This window comes from Lipotes vexillifer, unplaced genomic scaffold (assembly GCF_000442215.2).
Source record: "Lipotes vexillifer unplaced genomic scaffold, Lipotes_vexillifer_v1.1 scaffold408, whole genome shotgun sequence".
NCBI lineage: Eukaryota > Metazoa > Chordata > Mammalia > Artiodactyla > Lipotidae > Lipotes > Lipotes vexillifer.
In genome coordinates this window covers 2778796-2791149 of record NW_006787469.1, presented here as the reverse complement: position 1 = coordinate 2791149, position 12354 = coordinate 2778796, and the positions used below count along the sequence as shown (strand labels likewise).

The 12354-nt window shown below is 41.9% G+C and overlaps 1 protein-coding gene across 1 annotated transcript in view; it reads left to right on the top strand.

Moving 5' to 3' along the window:
- Positions 1-12354, top strand: part of EIF2AK4 (eukaryotic translation initiation factor 2 alpha kinase 4) — a 123878-nt gene that overhangs the window by 102462 nt on the left and 9062 nt on the right. Inside the window, exons 28-32 of the mRNA XM_007460187.1 lie at positions 339-509; positions 941-1075; positions 4739-4846; positions 5435-5563; positions 7120-7206. Of these exons, the coding sequence (XP_007460249.1) occupies positions 339-509; positions 941-1075; positions 4739-4846; positions 5435-5563; positions 7120-7206 (630 nt within the window). The remainder of the gene's footprint in view (positions 1-338; positions 510-940; positions 1076-4738; positions 4847-5434; positions 5564-7119; positions 7207-12354) is intronic.

Genomic DNA, 12354 nt, shown 5'->3' with positions numbered 1-12354 from the left:
GGGAAAGAGGAGCAACACTGGCCTAAAAATATATAATGGAGGATCTGCTAGTACCAGGGTCTGCTCTGCTGGGGTCAGCATTTGCTGTAAGTGTGTGTGACTAAAAATTAACTCTGAGTAGGTACCTAAAGCACTTCTGCAAGGTGCTTTAGAGTTTTGGAAAAGGATAATCCTTAGTCGGGATTGTGGGAAAGATTAAAATTACCCTTGACCACAAAATCCACCCTTTCGGAGGTACAAAAGCTCTGCCATGCTCCCCTGTGTGTAGGAAACACACTGCAAAGTGAGTCTTTCTTGCCGTGGGTTTTGGAAGCTAACTGTGCCTCTTTGCTTTCCAGCTGTGTCGACTCTACAAATTTATTGAGCAGAAGGGAGAGCTGCAAGATCTGACACCAACAATAAATTCATTAATAAAACAGAAAACGGGTGTTGCCCAGTTGGTGCAGTATGGCTTAAAGGATCTAGAGGAGGTTGTGGGACTGTTGAAGAAACTTGGCATAAAGTTACAGGTTTGGCAACTGTTTGATTCTGGCAGCACAGATTTGTAGCATTAATAATAGCACAAGGAGGAAATGGGTTTTATTTTATAATTGCTAGTAAGTTTTATTTTTCCAGAAGAACGCTGCTTTCTACATTTTGGAACATTTGATATCTAGTAATAATTTTGTCTGAAATCAGAATTTCTTTGCAAGCATCACAATTCCTATTGTGCAGCAATCCTTATTATGTCAGCCTCAGAGAAGTGGTTATTCTTGAAGAGAACAGAGCTTCTCTTACTTGGCAGGCTGTAGTTTAAACAGACCGCATGCCAGATCTTACTGAATATTTTGTTTATACTAAATAGATTGTTCTGATGCTGATGATGGAAAATGGTGTCTTCAGCACTGCACATTCTAAATCTCGAGCCCTTGACACGTTTGTATGGCATTTCCCTTGGCAGGTCTTGATCAATTTGGGCTTGGTTTACAAAGTGCAACAGCACAGCGGAATCATCTTCCAGTTTGTGGCGTTCATCAGACGGAGGCAAAGGGCTATATCTGAAATCCTTGCAGCTGGTGGCAGATATGACCTGCTGGTGAGGGCTTGCCCTGTGTTTGTTGATTTGTTCTGACTTGATTTCATTTCTTCCTCGACTCATTATTTTGAAATTTTTCAAAACTACAGAAAAATTGAACCACTGGTATAATTGAACACCTATACATATTTCACCTAGGAGTAGAAATGTCTTGTGAACTACATTTCTAATGTTTTCAACTTTCATTTAAATAACTATAGGTTTACAGGATGTTGCAAAGATAGTACAGAGAGGTCTTGTATACATTTTACCCAGTTGCTTCCAAAAAGCTGGCATAACTATAATAAAATACCAAACCCAGGAAGTGGACATCCATACACTGTATGTGTCTAATTCTGTGCCATTTTTATCACATGTGTAGATTCCCATAACTACCACCACAACTAAGATACAGTACAAATGGAATATAGAACCTTACCTCCCTCTGTGTCCCTTACCCCATCCCCCATTTATAATTGTCTTAAATATTTCCTCAGCACACATTGAGGTCCACATCAGACAGTGTTGTGCTTTTTGCTTCCAATGTCAAACTCTGAGGAACTCAAGAAAGTCTGCTCTATTTACCCAAAATTTTGGGGTTCTGATGAGAAATCTGCTGTTATTTGAATTATTTTTCCCGTATAGGAAAGATGATTCTCACTCAATGCTTTTAAGTTTTTTTTTTTTTGTCTGTCTTTAGTTTGAAGTTTAATTATGATGTATCTTGGCCTGACTTTCTTTGGATTTGTCTTGTTTTGGATTTTCTCAGCTTCTTGAATCTATAGGTTTGTCTTTTGCTAATGTGGGTCCCCCACCAAGCCCCAGCAGGTATCAGAGAAGGCTAAACGGGGAGCCAGGATTTTCATATCTGCCTGGGGGCAGTGACCCCCACGCCCCCACCAGCAGAGTCAGTGGAGGCCAGGATCCCCAACTTCCACCCACACCCAAGCAGTAACAAGGTCCCCCTCCCTGCTGGGGCGGTGCCAGAGGAGGCTGAGTGGGAAGCCGGAAACTTCACCACTATCCAGCATAGTATCAGAGGAGGAGTGTTTCAGACATTATTTCTTCTACCGTGTTTTCAGCTTTACCTTCTTTTTTCTCTCCTTCTAGGACACTGATGACACAAATGTTATGCTCCTGTGGTTCTGGGACATTCTGCGTTACAGTCTGTTTTCTCTGTTGTTTAGATTGATTTTTATCTTCAATTTCTCTGTTTCCACTGTTATCTCCATTTATGCTATTGGGCCAATCCAGTGAATTTTTTGTCTTCCGCTTCTTTGCTGAGACTTTGCATTTTTAAAATTTGTTTCGAGCCTATTTATAATGCTTGTTGTAGCATTTTTATGCTGGTTGCTTTAAAATCCTTGCCAGATAATTCCAACATCTATGTCATCCTGTTAGTGCCTGTTGATTTTCTCATTCCCTTTGAGATCCTGGTTCCTGTTATGATACGTGATTTTCAGTTGTATTCTGGACATTTTGAGTCTTACGTTATGAGATTGTGGAACTTCCCTAGATCTTCTGGTTTAGGAGGCCTCCTCTGATACTGTACCGGGGGAGGGGGGGCGCGGGGCAGGGGAGGGGGTGGCACTTGGCCTGTGTCTGGGGTGATTGAAAACATGACCCTCGCACGGTGTGGGCTTTGCCGTTCACAAGCGCAGGCACAAACAGCATCTGTGCCATCTGGGAGACATGCTCTCCTGGGCGCTCTCCCTGGGCAGTCATCCCTGTCATCACCAACACCTCGCTCCTGACACCCTGGGGAGGGGGGTGCCTGGCCTGAGACTCCAGAAGGATGGCCAGCAGGCATGGAGCCAGCCCCAGCCCCTGCCTTGGAAGGTTCCCCCCGCACTCACAAACTCCAGACTTCACTCCTCCCCCAAGGCACCTCAAGCCCCAGGCATGAGCCAGGCACGGGGTGGGGGTGGGGCCAGGGGACATAGAGATGGCCCAGGCACCTGGAAGCATTCACAGGGCAACAGGGGAGACAGATGAGCAGCTGAGTAATAACAGCACTGCGACTGGGACTAATAGAGAAGGAGAAAGCAAAGGAAGCAGCCCTTGAACCCCGCCTGGAGAAAGCCAGGAAGGCCACACAGAGGCGGCAGCATGTGAACTGACCTGACTGACCAACGGAGGGTCATCACGTTCCAGGAAAAAAGGAGCAGCGACTGCAAAGAGCAAGAGGCAGGAACTCGCCTTTCCTGCTCGAGGAACTGCAGGGCGACTGGTGTGGCTGGGGGGGGGGGGGGGCGGGGGGGGGGGGAGGGGGTGGCACTTGGCTGCTGTCGGTTGCGGGTGAAGATCCATGTTTCTCACTTGGCCTCCCTCTACATCCGGAGCGTGGGACGGGTGCCTTGTTACCGCTTCACACACACCTCCACTGAGAGTATAGTGGAGGGGTGGGGGCATGGGGGAGCTGGCAGGTGGCCTTGTTACCGCTGGATAGTGGTGAAGGTTCCAGCTTCCCACTCAGCCTCCTCCGGCACTGCCCCAGAGGGGAGGAGGGCCTGGTTACTGTTTGGGTGTGGGCGGAAGTCGGGGATCCTAGGGGTCCTGGTCTCCACTGACACCGCTGGGGGAAGCATTACTCCCAGGCGGATACGAAAGCCCTGGCTCCCCATTTAGTTTTCTCAGACGCCGCCCTGCTGGGAATTGGCGGGGGCCTCCTTACATCTGGGAAAGGGTGAATGTGTTGGCCCGCACTCAGCCTTTGTGAGTGGGAGTGTCTGTGCTTTTTCTGTGATGTTTGACTGGAGCAGGGCAGATCTTGTCTAAAAGTTTTCTGTCTTCCCGGGTTGCCCCTTTCTTGGTCTTTTGACCAGAGACAGCAGCTTTTCCTTGGGGCTCTCTTGTTTGTTCTCCTTGGCATTGCTGGGTTGACAGTTTCTCCAGCACCCAGTCCAGAGTATCTGAGGCAAAAACCAAACCCAGGGAACTCACCACATGTCGTTCCTCAGATCCCATGGCCCCTGGTCAGCCTGCCATCTTCTCTCCACTTTCAGAGTTGTCTTATGTTTGTTTTATATGTAATGTCCAGGGGCTTTAGCTTAGCAGGAGGAATAGGGAGAAATGTACCTACCCATCTTGGTCTAGAACCTATGTATGCAACTTTAAATTGTCTAGTAACATAAAGTAAGTGAAAAGAAAAAGGTGGAATTAATTGTAACAATATATTTTATTTAATCCAATATATCCAAAATAATATGTAAGCATGTAATCAAATTTTTTTTAATCATTAAGGAGTTATTTTACATTTTTTTCTACATCTTTATAATTAGCATTTATTTAACCCAGTATACCCAAAATACTATTTCAATGTATAATCAAACATTTAAAAATTATTAAGGGGCTAATTTACATTCTTTTCCATTCTGAGTCTTTGCAACCAGTGTGTTTTACATATACAGCACATGTGAATTCGGATTAGACATTTCAAATGCTCAAGCCCCATGTGGTTAGTGGCTGCCAGATTGAACAGTGCAGAGCTAGATGCAACATTCATCAACATTCATGAAGTGACATGTGTGCTTGCTCTTCTCTCTTGCTACACACACACACACACACACACTTTATTTTGTTGAACCCTTTGATAAGTTGCTGTTAGAGTGCAAATCATTGCTTTTCCTATAATCACACTTTCATCTCCATTTCATAACCAGAGCTGTGTCTCTCTCTCCACAGATTCCCCTGTTTAGAGGACCACAGGCTCTGGGGCCAGTTCCTACTGCCATTGGGGTCAGCATGGCCATAGACAAGATAACTGCTGCTGTCCTCAACATGGAAGAACCTGTAAGTTCCAGCTTTGCTTCCCAGTGTGCTTTGAGATGTCTTTCGTTTTGTAGTCAGACACATGGAGCCTCAGATGTGGTAGCTATAGACTGAGGTTTTGGGAGACTACCTTTGCCGTGAGAGACAAGCCTAAGTCTTGGTGTGAGTACTTAGCCTCTGCTTTTAGCTGGGGGACCTTAGTGCACTAGCCTTACCCTCCTCCTCTGTAATATGCTATGGAAATGTGAGATATTACACTTGTTAGCAGACTCATATCAAAGCCCTTTGTTCATAAATACTGCTGTACTCTACAAAGCTAGAAATGGTTTTTTCCCTATGTTTCAGGCAAGATTAGTTTTCCCAGAGAAAAAGAATGTCTTTCTGATGACTTAGAAATAATTTCAACTACCCTATCTTAAAAGACTAATATAAAAGTTTTTTGACTGTGTCTTTTTTTTTAACCATGTCATTTGAAGCGAAGACGTTTGCATTTATGTCGCTGTACACAATTTTAAGATGCCTGTTTTCACATGAGCACTGTCTCCTTGGCCTCACATATATGCCCACAGTCTCCCTCCTCTAAATGTAATCACTCTGTTTCTGATACAGGTTACAGTAAGCTCTTGTGACCTCCTCGTTGTAAGTGTTGGCCAGATGTCCATGTCCAGGGCCATCAACCTAACCCAGAAACTCTGGTCAGCGGGAATCACAGCAGAAATCATGTATGACTGGTCACAGGTAATAAGACAAAAAGCACCTGTGAGTGGAGTGCACATAGTCGTGGCTTCAATAGAAAATCATCCTCTACGGCTTTAGTTTCTGCCAAACTCTTTATCTCTGTGGTTTCAGTTGCTCCCTCTATGAGTTTCTGATTGTTGCCATAACAAATTACCATAAACTTAGTGGTCTAAAACAACACTTATTTATTATCTTACATTTCTGGAATTCAGAAGGCTGAAATCAGTTTCACTGGGTTAAAATCAAGGGGTCTGATAAGGCTGGTTCCTCCTGAAGGCTTTAGGAGCAGAATCCACTTCCTTGCCTTTTCCAGCTCCTAGAAGCCTCCTGCATTCCTGCTCATGGCCCCTTCCTCCATCTTCAAACTCAGCAGGGTAGCATCTTCTTTCCTCTCTACGCTATGCTTCTGTCCTTCCATCTCTAACTGATCTTCCTGTCTCCCTTTTACCGGGACCCTTGTGATTATACTGGGCCCATCCAGATAACCCAGGATAATCTCCCCATCTCAAGATCTTTAACTTTATTCAATCTGCAAAGTCCCTTTTACCATATAAGGTAACATAGTCACAGGTTCCCAGGGATTAGGATGGGGACATCTTTATGGGGCCATTATCCAGCCTAGCACACTTCGCAAAGGCATTCTGTGTTTAGTGTGTTTGTAGCTTTATATCTTCAGACCTCCCACAGCAGGCCTAACACTTGCTCTGGGTTCCACACACAGAGTGAGGAAAATGGCACCACTGAGCACCTGCCTACCCTTTAGAAAGGGGGGCCTTTAGATGACTAACTTCTGTACAAGCAGATCACAGAAGGGGCTGCACTTCCAGGTGGTCCTCCGAGTTGTACACACGTTCAGCCACACTCGTGGTGCCCCAGAGAGTGAAGAGATGCCCAAGGAAACAGAACCCCACCCTCCCACCTGCTTCTTCCACATTACCTGCCAAGAGCTGCTGCTGTCCATTTTTGTGTGTGTTATGTAAAAATTTATGTCAGAAGTATGCTGAGCAATATAGTCATTTGACAGAACAGTATCCTATGCCATTTGTTTACAGAAGTGTTCTGTCCTAAAGTAAAATTATAAGCTCAGTAACAGTGACTTCAGCCCTGCACAGGGGCATCCACTGCAGGCTTCTCAGCTCTGATGCTTCTTTGCTTTATGCTTCAGTTCTGCTTTTCACCTTCTACTATTTCTTTTGTTGCCTTTGCTTTCCCCAAAGGCCTTTACACTCTGCGCGTGTGTGTGTGTGTGTGTGTGTGTGTGTGTGTGTGTAATTTTTGGCACCTTCTATCAAGATGTGAAGCTTCTGAAAACCTCTTACTGTGTCCTGACCACATTGAATGGCGTGGCCCCTTAGAACAATAGTGAAAGCAAGGAAAGCAAAGGAAGTCTTATTCCTCCTTTGAATTCTGTACTCTTCTTGCTTAATATTTAAATATTTATATAAACCCTGAAATCAGCATGTTTAGTTATTCACTTTGAGAATCCACTGAACACAGTGTTTTCATTCTCGTTAATTACTTGAAGCTGTTCCAGCTGCTGTGTTTATTTGTTTCAGTCCCAAGAGGAATTACAGGAGTACTGCAGACATCATGAAATCACCTATGTGGCCCTTGTCTCAGATAAAGAAGGAAACCATGTCAAGGTAAAGACCAGAGGAAATCTTTCACAATTCAACAGTCAGATTTCCCAAACAGTATTAACCGTGGAGCACCCAACCTTCCCACTGAGGTCCTGTCCTTGCTTGTGGGGTGGAAATACATTATTTCATTCTCCTTTTGAATTGCTAGGCCTGTTTTTGGAGAAAGTGTATAAAATAAGGAAGAGAGAATCTGAATCTAAACACTTTTTTTGAACTCAAAAAAAAAATTAAAATTAAAAAACTATGGCTAGTTTTTTTCCCTATTTTTTTCCCCTTGTTCCCTTTGACCATCTAAGAAAATAATAACTACAGCTGATACCTGCTGGTTGGCATATCCTCTGGCTACTTCCTAACCAATTCTACTATGTTGCATTTAACTAAAAATGCTCATCCCACTACTGGGCATATACCCTGAGAAGACCATAATTCAAAAAGAGTCATGTACCCCAATGTTCATTGCAGCACTATTTACAATAGCCAGGACATGGAAACAACCTAAGTGTCCATTGACAGATGAATGGATAAAGAAGATGTGGCACATATATACAATGGAATATTACTCAGCCATAAAAAGAAACGAAATTGAGTTATTTGTAGTGAGGTGGATGGACCTAGAGTCTGTCATACAGAGCAAAGTAAGTCAGAAAGAGAAAAACAGATACCGTGTGCTAACACATATATATGGAATCTAAAAAAAAAAAAAAAAAAGAGGCTCTGACGAATCTAGGGGCAGGAAAGGAATAAAGATGCAGATGTAGAGAATGGACTTGACACAGGGAGGGGGAAGGGTAAGCTGGGACGAAATGAGAGAGTATCATTGACATATATACACTATCAAATGTAAAACAGAAAGCTAGTGGGAAGCAGCCGCATCGCACAGGGAGGTCAGCTCGGTGCTTTGTGACGACCTAGAGGGGTGGGATAGGGAGGGTGGGAGGGAGGGAGACGCACCAGGGAGGAGATATGGGGATATATGTATACATATAGCTGATTCACTTTGTTGTACAACAGAAACTAACACACCATTGTAAAGCAATTATACTCCAATAAAGATGTTAAAAAAAAATACCCAACCAAAAATAAATAAATTAATTAAAATGTTCATAAATATATCACCTCATAACCGTTATTTCTATTTTTAAAGGAAAAAAAACCAACATATTTTCCCCTTGTTTTTCTCCAATAATGTCTTTGTCTGGTTTTTATAGCAGAGTGATGTTGGCTTCATAAATCAGTAGGATCTTCTGTTCCCTGGATAACTTTGTGTAGAATCGGTATTATTTCATCCTCAAATATTTGGTAAAACCACAGGGGCCTAGATAAAGAGCTATCAGATTGCCTCTTTCTCCTTGAATGAGTTTTGGTAGTTTGTATCTTTCTCAGAATGTTTCCATTTCACCTAAGTTTTCAGATATTCCCTTTCACTATCTGTAGGATCTATAGTGCTATCCCCTCTTTCATTCCTGATATTGGTAATTTATGTCTTCCCTTTTTCTCCCCTGATCACTCTGGCTAGAGATTTATCAATTTTGTCTTTTCAGAAAACTAGCTTTTGATGTCATTGATTTTTCTCTATTTTTTGTTCATTCGTTTCCTATTTTATTGATTTCCATTCTTTTTTTTTTTTCTTCAGTCTGCTAAATTTGGATTTAGAGACAGTCACTAACTGAAGTTTGCTTTGTATCCACTCTGACAATCCCTGCCTTTTAATTGAAGTGGTTACACCATTAATATGAGGTGCAATTATTGAAATGGTTGGGTTTAAATCTACCATTTTACTATTTGTTTTCTGTTTGTTCCAACTGTTCTTTTTTTCCATTTTTTTCTTTTCATGCCTTCTTTTTAGATTGAATAGCTTTTATTCCATTTTATCTCTACTATTGGTTTACTAACTATAACTCTTATTTTTGGTGGGATTTTTTTTTTTAGAAACTTCTCTAGGGTTTATAGTATACGTCTTTAACATATTACATTCTACCTTCAAAAATATTATATGCCTTCATATATTGTTATAAGAACCTTAAAACAATATTTCCATTTCCCCTCTCTCATCCTTTGTGCTATCGTTGCCAATATTTTTCTACATATGTTATTAACTTCATAGTACATTGTAAGTATTTTGCTTTTAGTCAGGTATCTTTTAAGGAGGTTTTAAAATAAGGGAGGAATGTCCTTTATATTTACCATTTCTAGAACTGTTTATTCCTTTGTGTTCAGCCAGATATCATTCTGATTTCATTTTCTTTATGCCTGAAGAATTTCCTAATATTTCTGATTAGTGATGGTAATGAATTCTCTCAACTGTTACTGGTCTGAGAAAGTCTTCATTTTACCTTCATTTTTGAGAGGTAATTTTTCTGTGTATAGAATTCACAATTTACATTTTTTTCTTTTTGCACTTTGAACACAGGTTTTATTGTTTTCTGACCTGATAGTTTCTGTTTAAAAGTCTGCTTTGATCCTCTGTATATAATGTTTCTTTTTATTTTCTGACACCTTTTTAAGATTTTGTTTTGTCACTGGTTTACTGCAATTTGAATATGACGTGCCTCAGTGTGATACTCTTTATGTTCTAATACTTGGTATTAGAACTGTAGATTTGAACTGTAGATTTATAGTTTTCATCAAATTTGGAAACTTTTCAGACATTATTTCTTCAAATATTGTTCTGTCCCTTTTCCTTCTGGGACTCTGATTACAGTATGGTGATCATTTGCTGTTGCCCCACACCTCACTGAGGCTCTGTTTTTGGTGGGTTTTGTTTGTTTTTTCTCGCTCTCTATGCTTTATTCTGGATCATTCACATGTTTTCTGCAATATCTTATCTGCTATTAATCCCATACAGTGCATTTCTTGTTTCAGATATTGTAGTTTTTTCAGCTGTACAAGTTACATTTGTGTCTTTTTTTTAAAAAATGTCTTCCATTTCTCTTCTCATCATGGTTCTTGTTTCCTTTATATCCTTTATAAGATTTATAATAGTCATTTTTAATTCCATCATCTTGACATTTCTGGTCTGTTTCTGTCTATTGATGTTTCTCCTGGTTATGAGCTGTATTTTCCTTCTACTTTGTATGCCCAGTAATTTTTGGTTGGTTGTTGGACATTATGAATTTTACATTTTTTGGTGCTGGGTTTTCTTATGTTGCTGTAAATACTGCTGGACTCTGTTCTGGGATGTAGTTAAGATCCTTGGATTCTGTTTGACCCTTTCTAGGCTTGACTTTAAGTTTTGTTAGGGCAGGGCCCGTGCAGCCTTAGTCTAGGTCTAATTTAATCCCACTCCAAAGGCAGTGCCCTTTGGAGGATTCTGCCTGAGGCCCCATGTGTCATGAGGTCTCTCCGCTCTGGTAAGAACAAGAACTATTCCTGGCCCTGTGGATCTCAGAAATTATTATGCCTACTCATGTCTGCTGGTTGTTCCCCCAGCCTTGGATAGTTCCCTCTCACCCATGCACAGATCACTTCTGTTTCAAAGATGTGAGTGGACTTCTCTGCAGAGCTTCAGAAATCTTTCTTTCTCTGTGTGTAGCTCCCTCCTGTTCAGTCCTCTGCCCCACAGTTTCTAGCCATCGTGGCCTCCCTAAACTGCAGTCTCCCCAGCTCGGCAAGACTCCTGGCCTCTGTTTAGCTTCCTCCTCCCTGCCCTGCCATCTGCAGATTTCCTCAACAGGGTAATCTGGGGCACTTGTAGACTCACTTTGTTTGTTTCCCTCCTCTCGGGATAACAGTCCTCCACTGGTTGTTGTCCAATGTCTGAAAAACATTGTTTATATATTTTGTCTGGTTTTCTAGTTGTTTAAGGTAGAAAGGCAGTTGTTACAGTAGTTACTTCTTCATGGGAAGATTTGTAAGTCCCCACTACTAGTCTGCTTGTTAGTCACAAAATCATAAATGACCCTAAGTCCTACCGATCAAGCCCCTTCCAGAGCAGTGATTGTTCCTGTAATATTACCAAAAGATGATCGTCTAGCCTCTGCTGGATAATTCCAGCATTGTAACCCACTGCTATAATGATTAGCAAACTTTAAAAACTTGAATCAGAATCTGCTTCCCCAAATTTACATTCACTGGTCTTAGTTCTGCCCTCCAGAATGGTCAATATAACAAGTCTAATTCTTCCTCCTTCTCTTACTACCATCACATAAATTTTAGGAGACCACTGCCATGCCACTTTAAGTGTCCTCTTTTCTGGTTTAAACATTCCAGTTACTTAAGCCATTCCTCATAATGTGATTTCCAAATCCTTGACCCTCCTAGTTAACCTCCTCTAGACACACTTAACTTTGTCAATGTCTGTCCTTAAATGTGATCCTAGAATTCCACAGAGTGCTCAAAGCATGTTCTGACTAAATGAGGAGGGTCTGTGACCTCTCTCAATCTAGATAACATATTTCTCCTAATACAGCCTACAAGTGAACTAACTTTAGCAACCATGCAGTTCTTTTGGCTCATCCTGAATTTGTCATCAACTAAAACCCACTGGCCTTTTCCCAGTCCTCACCATGTCTGACCAGCCTTCTACAATGAGGCTTGATGACAGGACTTCATATTTATCGCTGTTAAATGTGATGTTGTTCGTTTTAGTACATTGTTCCAGCCCCTCCAGCTCTTTTGCCTCTTCTGCCTCTGTTAGTGGTGGGTCAATAGCATCATCTTCATATGTGAAGAGCAAGACATCACTTCATTCACCCACTTAGCAAGTGCATTATTAAGCATTCACAGTATAGGAGGGATTGAATTTAGGGCCACGATGGATGCAGGGACATTTAAGCCACAGGTTCTGCTGTCAAGGCTCCTGTAATCCAGCAGGGAACAGAAGACATTCATGCACGATTGTGAGCTCGAAAATGCTCAATGCCATGAGAGTCCAACAAGAAAGTTCTCTGAGGTTTCATCAGCCTGAGAGGTTACTACAGAGGTAGCAGGGAAGTCTTCAGAATAGAGGGGGGATTTAATGCTGGACCCTCATGGATGGGCCGGATATAGGTACGTGCTAAAAAAGACCTTTTAAGCAAAGGAATAGCAATGGTAATGTAGTTCTTTCAGTAGAATTGTCGCAAAGATAGAGGCAGGCCAGCAGAGAACTCTTCTGGTATTACCCTGATTAGTCCATTTGGGGTGAAGCAGGATTGTGGAGAAGGGTACTTC